The sequence below is a fragment of the Myotis yumanensis genome, unplaced genomic scaffold (assembly GCF_028538775.1).
Source record: "Myotis yumanensis isolate MYYU_CA2020_CCGP unplaced genomic scaffold, mMyoYum1.0.hap1 SCAF_9, whole genome shotgun sequence".
NCBI lineage: Eukaryota > Metazoa > Chordata > Mammalia > Chiroptera > Vespertilionidae > Myotis > Myotis yumanensis.
Genome location: NW_027223760.1, coordinates 46,044,942 through 46,060,890, shown reverse-complemented (window position 1 = coordinate 46,060,890; position 15,949 = coordinate 46,044,942). Strand labels below are relative to the sequence as shown.

Below are 15,949 nucleotides of genomic sequence, written 5' to 3'. Positions count from 1 at the left end.
AACATAAGCTGATGAACAGAAATAGATACAGAGACAAAGAAGCAACGAACTAACTGTCAAACTATAGCGGGAAGGCAGGAGAGGGTTGGGGTGGTGGTGGTAAGAGATCAACTGAAGGACTTCTATGCATGCATATAAGGATAACCAATGGACACAGACACTAGGGGTGGGGGTGAGGGCATGTGCCGGGGGTAGGGGAAGCTTGGGGGGAAGTCAATGGGGAGAAAGGAGACATATGTACTACTACTTGTAATACTTTAAGCAATAAAAAAAGACCTTTAGTCAAAAATATCACACAAATGAGGATGCTGTTACTCCATGAAAACTGGAGTGCCCCTTTGTACTGGCTGGTTTCCTTCCTTGGTAGTGGCCAGGCAAGGAACCTTCAGACTACACAGCGTGCTTCAGCCCTCTCCTGAGGGGTTCCTTAAGTAAAGGTTGGCCATCTAGGCCCCAGCTCAGCTGACTGGATCAGGGCTCAGTGCCTGACCAAGGGTGGTCTAGTCAGCCAGCGGCCTCTGGGGTGACTGAAAAAACAGCCTTGCTCTCTACTTCACAATGATGACGACCCCAATCAGAACTGCTTCTGAGGAGGGACTGAGTCTGAGGAAAAGATCTCAGCAACACAGAAAAAGAGACAGAGAAACGACAATGGGCAGGATTCCTGCATAAGCGGAAACAAGGCTGCAGAAGCCAGGAGGTGAGGAGAAGATGAAAGGGATGTGAGTTGATGCAGCCACAGAACCAGTGAGCTGCCACAGTGTCACAGGATAAAGGAGAGAGCAGGTGGGTGTTTCTCCAGGAGCAGTTACCAGGGTCCAGACGGCAGAACGAAAGCTCCCGTGGGATTCTAAGGGGCACTGAGTGTTTGCGCAACTATGTGGACTGTCAGCTTGTTCTGCCTTACTCCCCCCCCCCCCCCCCCCCCCACTCCGAGCAATATCAACATAGATCACCATTAGCTGAGGAAATCTGTGTCTCCTTCCCCTAAAATAGCCCATGCCCACTTTCTCCGGGTCTCTCCTGTCCCCGGGCACAGCTCTTCCTGTCCTTCTCAATGGTCCCTCTCTGTCCCTCTCCCTCTGCTACCTACCTCTTTCCTCATTTGAGGGTTTCTCTTCCTCAAACACTTTGAGCTTCTCTTAGGTGGCTATCATCTAGAATTGACACATATTTATACTGATTGAATCCAGTTTAATGCATTCTGTTTACCTGGAAGACTACTTTTAGTTATTGCTTGATAACTAAATCAAGCAGAGAGAGCCTAACACTTTTTTTTTGTCTCATTGTCATATAATACTTAAATAATGTTGATTAGCAAAGATAATACTCTATAAGGCAAGCAGAAGGTCACCAAAATCTCATGCAGCTAACTTCTTACACTTGAACCAAATACAATTTTTTCATGCACCAGACAGACAGATATTAAATTTGTACGTACTACAAATTTAATAGGGTCTGAAGACCAGCTGATTCACTGAAAAGAGATGTACCCTAATGAGCACATATCATTTCAGAAAAAAATGTGAAGACATCTGTCTAACAGATTAGAGGCCACTCTTATTTCTTGTATTCAGCAAAAAGAGAAGTAGACACTGTCTGTTTAGAAAAACTGGAAATTAAGCTCAACATAGGGCTATGTTTGGTATCAGGGTATGCAAATGTAAGTGAATCTACTGGATGTGGTATTCAATATAGCTCCTAGTCTTTTCCTTGGGGAAAATTTATATGCACACTGAAGGCTCCCTCAGACATTAAGAGGATTTTACTCTTCAATGGTGATAAAAAGTGGGGACAATCTATGAGATCTTGAGTCTGTTAATATCTTTAGAGGATAACAAAATGGAGAAAGCACAGTCTTTTGGTCACCTTGTGGCACTAGCCCATGTTTAACTCAGGTAGCGTTTGGTTTTTCTTTTCATTTGATTTGGTCGCAGGACCCTGAAACCAAAATTGCTTTCTGCTGCAAAGGAAAATGCTTCTCATTATCCAGTTTATGCAAATCCAGGACTATTAACGAAATAATGAAGTGACCTTCGCATGCAAGTACAGAAACAGTTTGGCATTGAGGGACTGGGGACAAATTAGGGCCTGAAACACTGCTGCCTATCAGTCCTTGTCATTTCAAAAACAGAAGAGAATCAATGCACTTCCCTCCGGCTAACTCTCAAGAGAGATGGGGAAATGCTGACCTTAGCCTAGTCTTAGTCTATTAGGGCCCCCAACCATTTCCCCCTCCCTCTCCTTCCCAACCTTTCTGGGCTTTACAAAGAATTGGGACATTTGAGGAAAAGTTAAAATGCCACATCCTGCTCTAAACAGTTATTTCATCAAAAACAAAATTAAAATATAGAAAATTCCATGTTTTTCTCTATGAATACCTATATTTACTTAGATTTTTTTTGCTCAACATGTCTACAATTTGATATTCAACTATTGGTCAGACTAAGTTCTTTTGTACAGGCTGTCTTATGACAATATATAGGCTACATATTTTTTATCTCTAAGATGGCCCCATTTGATTAAAATTAAAAACCCACTAAGGGGAGAAATTAAAATGGTTTCTTTTTCTGCTGACAGAAAACTCAGAAGCCAGTCTCCATGCAGCTTTTCTGAGAAAAGAAAAATTTAAGATGTTTTCTTAATATAATATTTAATCAAGCTGAGGTAGTTAAATTTGGAAGAGAACAACAAAAACACTGATATTAAAGCTTTACAAGTTGATGTAAAATGACAAAATTCACAGAGAAGATATTTATGTTATCAAATAATTCTAGAGGAAGATCTTCTACCATGCAGATATAACCTTAAATTAGTTTAAAAAATATACTGCAAAGAAAATACATTTTAAAATACTGATGATCACAGTTCTGAGCAGCTTTTAAAATCTCTTTTCAATTAATTTTTGAATCCTCACAGGCTAGGCTTGTGTTCTGTAAGTTTGAGTTGATTTTACAAGGAGAAGCTGACCTCATCTACACATGTTCGAACAGCTTTGACTGGCCAGGCTCAGGCCGGAGAACTCTCAAAAGAGCAGAGAAGAAAGAACACAGCCTTGCAATTGAAATTCAAACTTGCTTGTGTGCATGTGTGTGAGAGAGCAGCCCAAATAAAGTCCACTTTTTGTTTTGTTCTACTGAATTGGCTAAAGGATTTATAAAGCCAGGGCCCTCATTATGGTAATGTAGGTTAAATACTTTAAGTCTATGCTGCAACCTCATGCATTCAAACCACTCTCAGAACCAGGAGGTCGCTGGTCAAACACTCAGCCCCACTCTTTGTCTGGCCAATGGAAATTCAGAATGGCAGCACAAACGCTGCGGGGCAGTGAAGCTGTGCTTCTAGGTAACTGCATCCAACAGGGAAAACAACCTGAAGAGTGAAGGGTTTCACTCTTACCCACAAGACAAGGTGGACAATGCAGCCTGCTAACCTCTTTCCCATTAAGAGACAGAGGAAGGAAGAGGAGCGCCAGCCACGCTGTACCCACCCTCCAGTTCACTAGAACACCGAATTGCTGAACATCCACATGAGCAAGGAACAAACATGGACTAGCGAATAAGAAACTTTCCCCACAGAAATGTTGGTTCTCTATTTGCTTGAGAGTGTTGAAGGAAAAGATACACACACACACACAGGCACAAAATTCCCCAAACCCAGACACTTCCATCTGGCAATAAAAGAGAGGCACAGGCTTTTCAGAAGTTGCTGTCCTATGCTTGTTTTCTGTGAAGCATGTGTGATGACGGGGACAGGCGGACAGGCCCAGCGATGGCCCTGTTTAGATTATGCTCCTTATCTGCAGAATAGTGGCAGTCACAGTCCCATACAGGAAACAAAGGGAAACTTCACCCTGATAAGGTCTGTACCAGGGGCCTGGCAGGGATCAGAAATGGGTGACGTGGCCCACGTGGCAGCTGGGCAAAGCCTAGAGCAATGTCCTTCCCGAGGCAGGCGGCCAGCATTCAGTCAAACTCACTCACTTCCGGCTGGATTGTGGGCATGGGATGGAGCTGCCGATCTTTCAAGAAAAGCCAGAAATCCAGACTTTGTGTAAAATCTCCCCATTTTAAAATGAGAGCAACTGATTAAAAAATAAATTGTGTGGGTCAAACAAAGCAGGTCTGTGGCTTTGATACAGCCCAAGGTTAACCTTTTTCTCACCTCAATGAAGAATGTGTGAATAGTTAGAATGGTTTGCTTCTGACTAAATGGCTTGTTTCAGATCATATGAATGAAGTACAATTTTGGTTAGAATCCAGAAATGCCTGAAAATATGCAAATGACTGACTGCACGTCTCCTCAGTAGAACTGGGAGTGACTGCCATGATGAACATAAGAGACTTGTCAGGTGGGGAAAAACCTGAACTATTTCACTTAAAAGATCTATTTGACATCTACTCAATATTATTGTCCAAGGAAAGTGGGCCATCTTACCTGTGCTCTCTTGAGAATGCTGTGCTCATCAGTGCTTGCTGTTTGATAGACTTTTGCCATAACTATTGTTTTTCCCAAAGGCCCGCATGCTTTCTCCAGATTCTGGCTGCAATCTTACATTTGGGACGGTAAAAATAGAAGACACTGTGGACAGAATGAAAAGTTATCATTTACATATTTATCAATGTATTTCTTATCTTCTTTTTTAATAAAAATGGTTATTGAGATACAATTCTGGAGGCTAGCACATGGAACATTACAGTATATATTGGCATTTGAAAGTCAAGTAATCACAGCCACACTCACATTTACACAGACTTACACACATATGACAGGACAGTCTGTCTTCTCCTCAGAATCACAGCTCAGTTGGTGAAAACAACCTAAAGGGTGTCCCAAAATTCACGCAAAAAGTAATTTTGATAGAAAACACAGGTTTATAATTAAAAATTGTAAATTTTTTTATTGATCCATAAAGTATACAGTATAGGGGTATGTATGGAATAGCATATCAGTGTATTCTCATGAAGGATTTGCATCTTCATGCTTACAAAGTTCAATTGACTCAAGAACTGAAGCCTACTGACCACGCACAGCGAATAGAGTTCGTTGAATTGATTATGGAACAACAACAAGTGGATGCTGATTTTTCAAACAAAATCATCTTCAGCGATGAGGCTCATTTTCATCTTGATGGCTTGGTTAATCAACAAAATTGTCGCATTTGGAGTTCAGAAAAATCCACGAGTGATTGTTGAGAAACAAATGCATCCACAACGTGTCACTGTTTGGTGCGGATTTTGGGCTGGAGGCATCATCGGACCATTCTTCTTCGAAAATGTGGCTGCTCAGGCAATAACAGTTAATGGTGCTCGCTATCGAGACATGATAATCCAGTTTTTTGTGCCTAAATTGCAAGATATGGATGTGGACGACATGTGGTTTCAACAAGATGGTGCCACATGCCATACAGCCCGAGAAACAATTCAATTACTGCATGAGTCATTTCCTGGTTGTGTAATTTCCCGTTTTGGTGATCAGAATTGGCCGCCCAGATCATGTGATTTAACGCCATTCGACTTTTTTCTTTGGGGGTTTTTGAAGTCTAAGGTTTATGCCAACAAGCCCACGACCACCCACGCCTTGAAGGAGGAAATTGAGCGCTGTATCAACGAAATTCAGCCACATTTATGCAAAACGGTCATGGAAAATTTCAACAAAAGAGTGTGTATGTGCCAGCAAAGCTGTGGAGGCCATTTACCTGATATGCTATTCCATACATAACCCTATACTGTATACTTTATGAATCAATTAAAAAATTACAATTTTTAATTATAAACCTGTGTTTTCTATCAAAATTACTTCTTGTGAGAATTTTGGGACACCCTTTATTTTTCCCTTTCTTTGTGCCATACTTTCATTAAAGAAATATTTATTGAGTCCCGCTGTCCTAGGACTTCAGAACCCTGAAGTGCACGAATCAGAAGGAAAAGAAATCCCTGTTCTTACAGATTCCATTTGGGGAAGACAGAGGAAGACTATCAGACAAATATAAACTATCAACTGGAAGTGAGTGTCATGATGAAAAATAAATCAAGGAAGAGAAATTGGAAATGCTGGAGTAGAAGTAGGTACATTTGAACAGAGACCCAAAGGAGGTGAGAGGACAAGCCACACCTATCTAGAGCAAGAGGAAGTACAAATGTAGAAAGAGGAACCAGCAAGAGCTGACTCTCAGAGGGCAAGAAGAGAAACAGGCAAAAAAGTTAGGAGGCTATTGTAAAAATATAGGTGACAAGTGGATAAAAAAGCTGTGGTCCATATATATAATGGAATATTACTCGGCCATAAAAAAGAGTGAAGTCTTACCATTTGTGACAGCAGCACTAATGGACCTACAGGATATTATGCTCAGTGAAGTACGAATTTGTCAGAGAAAGACAAATACCATATAATTCACTTATATGTGGAATCTAAAGAACAATATAAATGAACAAACAAAACAGAAACAGACTCACAAATGCAGAGAAAAGACTAGTGGTTGCTGGAGGGGAGGAGAGCTTGGGGACTGGATGAAAAAGGAGAAGGAATGAGAAGATTGGTAGTCACAAAATAGTTTCAGGGATGTAAAATACAGCATAGGAAATAGACTCAATAACATTGCAATAACTATGTATGGTGTCAGGTGGGTAGTAGAAATATCAGGGGGAACACTTTGTAAAGTATATGATTGTCTAACACTATGTTGTACACCTGAAACTAATACAAAATAATATTGAAAATAAATAAAAAATTGAGAACAAAATACAGCTGAAAGAAGACAACCAGTGACTTGGAACACAGTGATAACATTGGAGAAGGGAGAAGGGGTGTGATTCTGGATATATTTTGAAGATAATACCAACAGGGTCTGTGGAAGAAGTGAGTATGGGTGTGACAAAAGAAAGCTTCTGAGAGAACCTTTATTAACTGGAAGAACAATGTTGCCATTTATTAACAAGGGGAAGACTACAGAGGGAGCCAGTCTGGGGGAAGAGATGAGGAGTTCAGTTTTTGGAATACTACTGGTAAGTTTGAGATGCCTACTAGGTGGCCAAATGGAGCATCTGAGTAGTCAGGTGGATATGCAATCAGGGGAGGTGGGACTGGAGATACAAATTTGGAAGCTGTCAATGTATAAATGATATTTAAATCATGAGATTGGATGAGATCATCTGGGCTCTAAGGAGTGAATATAGATAGAAAGGTTTGAGGACTAAGCCCCAGGGCACTCTAACAGTGAGAGGTCTGGCGGATCAGGAGACATCCACAGGAGCCTGGGAAGTAGAGGCAGAAGGAAAACCCCGGGAGAGTCCTGTCCTAGAATCCAAGTGAAGGAAATGTTACCCAGAGGGGAGGGTTGAATTCTGCTGATGGGATCAAGATGAGGGCTGAGGAAGGGTCAAGGGATAGAGACTTGGAAAACAGTGGTTTTGGAGTCTTGGGGGCAAAAGCCTGGGTCAAAAGGATCCACAAGGGAATGGAAATCTAGGAATTACAGGCAGCAAATATATTTAAAATGGTGTATGCTTGTTTTACTTTTAAAAGATGACATGGAACTACCCTGGCATAATGCTGTTTTTGGGGAATATCTAGGACATATTTAGGACCGGGTAGGAAAACCTGCAAACCTTATAGCTGGAAAGGTCCCTAGGGAGCACTGTTTCTCTCAATGAGAAACCGGAAGCGCACAAGAATAAGGAACTTGGCTGAAGTTGCCGAGCTACTTAGTGGAGCTGATGCTAGAATCCAGGGGGTCTGGTTCCCAGTTCAGGGCTCTTCACACTGCACCAATTTGTTAGGCTGTTTTTCACTGCAGATCAGAGTGCTGTGAATGAGCAAATGAATGTAATAAAATCAAGGCCTTTGCGCTATGAAGTGTATTTTGTTCATTTACTTTGACAAGGGTAGTTCAGCTTCAATAATTTATGTCACTTGATAGTATACACAGGAGAATGCCCTATGGTGTGTTTGGGAAAAGTAATGAATTTCTTCTAAATCGGCCTCTCATATACTTCCCTGCAATTAAATCTCTGTGAAGAAGTGGGGCAAGGCTATTGGGGTTTCAGGACAGAGGAAGAATGAGAAGGTGCCACCAGAATTAGCCAGCTTTAACTGCAAGATCCCCAGGTAACTGTGCCATTATTCCTGCTTGATAAGTTTGTAATTCCTGCCTCATTGGCACACTAATACATTAATTCTAAATTGTGGTATTATGTAAACTGATAGGGTTTTAAGGACTATTATAATAAAGAAAGGTACTCTATTGTCATATGTTCTTCCAAAGCAACTAAGAGTCTGGCATAAGTAAACAACTTCATCTTTGTATAATCCATGAAATGACTGCAGTGCTCTATCTACATAACCAGGGCTCTGACCACATTCAATAGTCTTCTCTCAGGGTCTGATACATTATAGTGGCCAAGAAGGCTGGTGCCCACTCTTCTCCCTTCCCTCTGGTTTCATTTTCTGCTTGCATAACTGTTTTTCTTTTGTCAACATTATTTTTAAAAACGCTATCTTTTTGGCCAAGTTCCTTATTCTTGTGCGCTTCCGGTTTCTCATTGAGAGAAACAGTGCTCCCTAAGGAGCTATCTTTTAAGACTGTGAGTGCCCTGGACTGAACTGTGTCCTCCCAAATTCGTATGTTGAAGCCTTAACCCCCAACATGATGGTCTTTCGAGATGGGGCTCTGAGTAATAATTAGGGCTAGATGAGCTCATGAGGGTGGGGCTCTCATGACGAGATTAGCAGTTTTATAGGAAGAGGACGTGAGAAAGAGGTGACTCTCTGCCATGTGAGCAGACAGCACGGTAGCTGTCCACAAGGCAGGGAGAGGCTCTCACCAGGAACCCGATTTGCCTGCCCTTTGAACTTGAACTTCCCACTTTGAACTTGAACTTCCCAGTGCCAAGAACTGTGAGAAACCGTTTTTGTTTAAGCACCTCCCCACCCCTCTGCCTATAGGAGCCTGAACAGACAATGCAGCGAGGTGCCTGGAATAGATGAATCTAAACCATCACCTGCTTGCTAAGACAATCCATTTATTGGTTCCTAACACGTCTTCTCAGACAGACCTCCTACCAAATCTCCTTGAAAAGGAAGCAAGCACAGGAGGGTACTGCCAGCTCTACTGCCATTGCCAGCTGGTGAACTTTTACAAGACTCCATGCTAATGCAAAATTGAATGTTAAGAATTTCTAAATATAGTCTGCAGAACCTCAACCTAGATAACAGTCACCAAAACCAGCCATTTCACCCAAAAGAACTAGTTCCAAAGTCTCCTCCAAAGTCTCAGAGTGCTTTATTTTGTAAACATGTGTATAGGACTACCACGTTGTTCAAAATGGAAATGACTATAGTATTTAATACTGGGACTGTTCTTTCTTGGGACTGGATTTATGCATCATAATGATTATCTACTAGACACAGAAACAGCATTTCTGTAACTCAAAATTGTTACCAGAGGCATTTAGCAGAATCATGCTTTAAAAAAAATAATGATTTCTCATCTTTATTCTCTCCCCTTCAAAAGGTTTCACTCCTCCTGATGTTTAACGTTATGCAAAGATGTGTTTCTGCCAATGAATATCACCTTATGGTTATGCTGCTGCAAATAGCCTGCTGTGAGCTGATAAAGGGATTAATGCAGCCAAAATTCTTAATCTGTGAAATTACAAATTAAATTCTCATATTAAAAATACCACCCTGAGGTATTTTTTGTGGTTTTAATTCCCCTCTGGTGTTCTGCATACACTGTGCTTGCTAATGAGGGGGACAAGGCTGTCTCCGCTGGCAGCCTGCTGCCGAGTGATAATGTGGAGGCATTTACTTCCTGATAGAAAATGGATTTAACCACTGGCTGATAAACTAAGTGGCAAGTGGGTAATAAGTCCATATTAACAGAAAAGTAGGACTACAAAATTCAGAATTCATAGACCATCAAAATCCTGGCTTAAACTCAGTCATCAAGTCAGATGGGATTGAGATGTCACCAAGGAGGAGTGATATCAAGCTACAAGTTATACTAAAAAAGGAAAACAAACCATATGTTTGAGTTTGATGAGCCATAAACTAATAAGCCCATTTGCATCATTTTTTTTTTCAGTATAAAAGAATGTGCTACCAATTCATTATTTTTCCATAGTGATCTCATCTTTAATTTTTTTTAAAAAATAGGGATAGCTCTTGTCATGGTCAGTGGGTATACTTTTAAAAAGGAAGTAGTGCAGAACATAAAATAAATATGTAATGTTTTTAAAAATTTACAAAGCTTAGGGGGAGTAGTGGATTATATATCTATAGTCACTTTAGGGTTAAAAAAAAGGAATTCAAATTAATTGTGGGATTATAAAAAATAATATAGGGTAGGAATACTTAAGAGCAGTTGTTACTTATGACTTAGTTCCAAAACAAAAGGGTTATTGTTGCCAAGGAGAATTTAATACAACGGGGGAAACGTCCAAAGTCCAAAATATTAAAGAAATAAGTAGGTATGTTCATGGTAATTGCTGTATATTCAAGGATTAATAAGCACATCATCAATATCTATGCATATATGCAGCATATTAATTTTTAGGCAATCAGAATGAGAAAAAATATCTCTAGTTGGCATGTGGAAAGAACATATCACCATTAAACAAAAATGTTCTTGAGTGTTTTGCGAAATTTCACAAGAATTCTGTTTCACACTTTGGAAGAAAGATGAGATCCTCCCAGCCATAAATCCTCCCCCAAATATTTAAAAATGTAATTGAAAGAGGCTGTGTAAATATGAGCACTTTTGTAAAAACAAAACAAAAACCCACCCAGGAATGTGTTTTGTTTGAAGAGATCTAGAGAAGATCTGTCTGTATTAATACCAAGAGCATTTGTAGTTAAAATGAATTATGTCTTCAGTTCTTACATGTCAATTCAGTGCATTAGCCAATTGCCAACTCTACTTGTCCGCTCACTGCAGAGCAGCCCTTTTTAAGGTTATTGTTACAACCAAGATGGTCTCTGAGAATCAAACAGAAATGAATCATTCCTCCTCTGTACTGCAGCCAGTTAAAAAGTACTGTATGCATAAATATGTAAATCATATTTTCCCTTTCCTTTATGACTGCTCAGATCATTTTTTTGGACACACACATAATCAAACACAAAGACATGCGGCTGCAAACTGCAGAGCAGAGATAGCAAAAAAGGAATCCATTTTCTTCCTGTGTCTGGTAAGCTGGCGTTTGAATGGCAGGATTCCACTAAATATATACACACAACCCCCCTTCCCCTCTGTGTTCTCTCTCTCTCTCTCTCTCTCTCTCTCTCTCTCCACACACACACACACACACACACACACACACACACACAAATGTACATATATGTATATAGACACACATAATATATATGCAAGCACATAATCTTACACATGCACATGTAAACATCAATCTCTCTACATGTATGTTACACGTAGATGCTAAAATGATGTCCCTGCTTTGATTGGATGTTGTGGATTTGTCCTACTCACTATCGGTCAGTTCCCATAGCCGTGGGGGCAGGTCACTAAAATACTCGTGGCTCAAGGCAGCCTGTGCTGATAGTCTGTTCTTTGGGGAACATTGTAGGAGTTTGGAGGCCAGATCCTCTGCATAATTCACATAGCTGAGCCTGAAAACATAAGCACAAAAGAGAGAAATCAGACCAAACATGAAGAGTCACTCAGTAAGATATAAGGCTCACCCAAATTTTCTGGACTTATTTATCCCTGGCCAAGAAAACAAGTTAAAATTACCTGCTGAAAATAAACAGAAGCCGAATACATGTTGGTTCTTAGAGTATCTGTTACGCTAAACTAACTGGCTTTTACTCTTGTAATCTTAGTCTCATTAATTTAAAATATTCCTCCTATAAGCAAAAGGTTGATACTGGCAGGCTAGAACTAGGTCCAGAGTAGAAAATTTCAGACGATAATTTATCAAATAGTTGCCAGAATTTGTTCATAGGATCTATGTACTGCATACACATCTGGATACATTTATAGGAAAATTAATACAAAATAACCAGGAAAATTAAAATAAAACTGCTATTAAATTCTCTAGTTACGAATGTTACTTTTTCCTCTAAGAATTCACATTTTCTTACATTGAATATAAAATTTTTGGAATAAGTACAGTCAAATGTCAACAATCAAAATATTAACATGCAGGTTAACAAAGGGGATATGCTTAAACCATATGGGGCTGAATCAATTCAAGATGACCTTTAAAACAACAGTAGATAGAAAATGTGTCTCAAGATTACAAAAAAAAAAAAGCAGAGAAGTAAAGTCTTCCATGTGGTACAGCTTTCAAACGGGCAGCAGACCACACAGCCCAGCCCAGCCCAGCCTTGCTTTTCACGGAATCTCTGTTTCACTGCTCCCTACAAACAAACCTGGATAATTAACATAGTAATAACAAAAGTATTCCCAATAATGGGTACCATTTATAGATAGTTGAATATGTGTCAAGCCCTTTTGCACTCTCTCATTTATGACAGTCCAATAAGATCATTCTGTTCCAATCTAGTAACAGGAAGCTAAGTGGGAGTCTGAGAAGGTAGTGGGTTGCTCAATTAGAAGGCTGAGTGAATTCAAATCTCTCCAGAATTATAACTCTAAAATGGTTAGGAGGATGTAGAGTACAGCACAGAGAATATAGCCAATAATTTTGAAATAACTATGTATGGTGCCAGCGGGTACTAGACTTATCGGGGGATCATTTCCTAGGTTATATACTAGTAAATGTCTAACTACTTTGCCATACACCTAAAACTAATATGATATTGAATGTCAACTATAGTTGAAACATTTAAAAAGTTAAAGAAAGAAAGTGGTTTGTATTTGCCATGCTCTTGGATTGTCTCCAAATTAGAGGCTTTTACCCTCGATTTCTGTGATTCTGCAACAAGGTTCAATAAGTACAGACTCAGAGGCAGCCAGAAGACTGTGCAGAAAGTGGCATCTGCCTGTGGGTATTTGTTCAAAAGCCCTGAGGCTAGTAAACACACAATTAGCCTTAAACAACTTTCCTCAAAGACCAACAACTCTCCCCATTCCCTCCTCAAGCAGCTTTTTAATATCGATTTTAAAGTGTTGTGGGGGCAGAAGAGGAAAGGAAGCAACAAACCTGGGTAGAAGAAGAAAAAGGGGAAAGAGCAAAGACCTTCTCTCTAAAGCTTCACACATGGAGCTCTCATAGATGGTTCAGTGTTTGGGAGCTGCAATTGCTGTTTTTAAAATACTGATCAGTGGATTGGTTTTAAATATGTCTGCCTGGCAAAGGGAAATGTGTCCACAGGAGAAGGAGGCACTGTCAGATTCTCAGATTTCTTCCTCCCCCACTTTCCTTTAAGAGGGGCCAGGGCCATCACAACTAATCCTTCCTCTTCCTAAGACACTTTTCACTATTTTTAAAATATCAAATGCAAAGTTTAAGATAGGTACTTTATGTTAAAAGTTGCACTTACATTGCATGTAGTTTATCCTATATAATAAAAGGGTAATTTGCAAATTGACCCTAACAGCAGAACAACTGTGAATGACTGGTCACAATGACACACACTGACCACCAGGGGGCAGACACTCAATGCGCTCCCACAGGGGCAGCTCTGCTCAGTCACAAGCCAGGCTGACGGCTGCCTCCTCAGCAGCGCTAAGGATGTCTGAATGCAGCTTAGGCCTGCTCCCCCCTGGCAAGTGGACATCCCCCGAGGGTTCCCGGGCTGTCAGAGGGATATCTGACTGCCAGCTCAGGCCCATTCCCCCAGTATATATACTGGTGTCCATTCTATATAACTTTGATAAAATAAGACAGTGCCAGATTGAGACCAGATCTGAGTTTTAGTCCTGACTCTGTTACAAGAGTGATGAACCAGTGTACAGTCCTTACAGAACCAATAAGCCATGAATGAAGCATGGTTTCACTATTTCGAAGATTTATATTTGTAGTTGTATTTTTGTTTTTTGCAATAGATTGCTGGTCACTTTTAAATTTTATGCATATGTACCTAACTATAATAAAATCACCAATATAAGACAATTTCATTTCTCATCTCCCAAATTGAGCAAACTTTAATAATGTCGATGAAACAAACCAATGCTTATTTGTGACATTCAGTTTATACACAAATTATAGATCATACATATAAAATTTTAATTTAGAAAGTTTGCTATTTCCTCACTTGCATTTCAAAAACCACTTTTATTCCAACTCTCCAGATGCGTTTTCAACATCAGAGTCTTTGTGATCACCAGAACCTTTGAGCCCATGCAAGGTGTTTGAGACATGAGACTTCTAAGATATCTTCAGTATTTGAAAGTTATACCCCAAGCCAAAGGTGTACCTCATCAGAATGCCATAATGATTGTGGCTATTGTTTGCATTTTCCCATTGTGATGGCAGGTTTTTAAAAATTTTCTTGCAATTCCATCAATTTTTGTTTTATATATTCTTTAAAGTCGAGTAATTAAGTACATAATAATCTAGCACTGTTATCTCTTCCTGGTAAATTTAAGTAATCAATCCTTCTGTAGTGACCGTTTTTATCTTTAATAAAACTTTCTGGGCAAAAGTTCATTCTTTTTCTCATATTAATTTAATATTTTTAGGGTTTTTTTTATTTCAATATTTGCCTGACATACCTTTGGCAACACTCTTAATTTTTCATAGCCATAATTTTAAGGTTTATCTTTCATAAATACTATATAGCTGGGTTTAATACTTATTCAATTAAATAATCCCCATTTTCTAAGAAGAAAATTTAGTCTATTTACATTTTGTGATCACTGATATATTTAAATTACTGCTACCATTCTATTGCATTCTATTTCCACCTACTTTATCTTTTCTTTTTCTGTCTTTTTTTTTTGGATTTAATTTTATTCAACATTTCCATCTTCTGTTTTAGAACTATACATTCTATTTTTATGTTTAGTAATTACTTTCAATTTTTTTTTGCATTTCAATATTTATTTAGATGTTTAAGCTCTCACAATGAGTTTTACAAGCTGATGGACACTGACAACGTATTTTTCCCAGAGAATTATAATCATACATCCAGGCAATACAAATATATGATTGAGTTAATATTGATGCACAGCACCATTTTATCAATTACATAATAATACAAATTGTTAAGTATACAAATGAAAAGTCACAGAGTTCAACAGAAATATAAAATATTAGATGTATGTTGAGTTCATTAGCAGGAACTAACTTCTGTTTCATAGGGCATATTCCATACCTTCTGCACAAGACAAGCAAAATATTTTGCTAAAAATCCTTTAACAGCTCACTCCCACTCTTTTTCCAGGCCCTCTCTTTTAAGTTGCACCCCAAAGTGCAAACATTAAATTAGTTCTCAGACGTTTCGTCTGGACACTGAAAAGATATGTGCTTCTGTACGATGTGGATTTTACATGAACCTTTTCACCAGAGGTTTGTGATTTTTCAAAATGGAGGTTATCATAGCTGCGCAAAATGAGATTTATAGAAAGACTTTAAAAAATCATCATAAACTTGGTCAAAAGCCAACAAAATCAGCGGTTACACAAACCTGATGTCTCCCGTTTTAAATATGGGAGCTATAAACATAAAGTAGCAGGCAAATAGCCATAGAAGCCCTACTGTCAATGTTTGAAATGAAGGGATAAACCACAGGCAATCTACACTGGTTTTCCTAGTTCCTAGAATTTTAATTCTGTATATTAAAAACATGTAAGTATTGTGCTTGGTATTTCAGCACCCAGTCTCTCTAAATTTCTTACCTTTTGCTAAGATTCTGGCATGGAAATAGATTTGAAGGAGACATAATACTGCATGATTTCAGGAAAGGTCAATTGATAAAAGTGATAAGCATGTTTTAAATGCTGAACAGTGAGAATCTTTTGCTAAATTTCCAACTAGGCTGATCATAATCCAAACACAGAGGCTGAAATTCCGCCAAGCGGAGG

The 15,949-nt window shown here is 39.2% G+C and overlaps 1 protein-coding gene across 3 annotated transcripts in view; it reads right to left on the bottom strand.

Moving 5' to 3' along the window:
• Window positions 1-15,949, bottom strand: part of CDK14 (cyclin dependent kinase 14) — a 522,981-nt gene that overhangs the window by 79,687 nt on the left and 427,345 nt on the right. For all 3 annotated transcript variants that reach the window (XM_070424219.1, XM_070424218.1, XM_070424220.1), the window contains 2 exons: window positions 11,486-11,625; window positions 4,438-4,581 (listed from right to left, as the gene is read on the bottom strand). In XM_070424219.1, coding sequence (XP_070280320.1) covers window positions 4,466-4,581; window positions 11,486-11,625 — 256 coding nt within the window. In that variant the 3' untranslated portion in view covers window positions 4,438-4,465. The remainder of the gene's footprint in view (window positions 1-4,437; window positions 4,582-11,485; window positions 11,626-15,949) is intronic.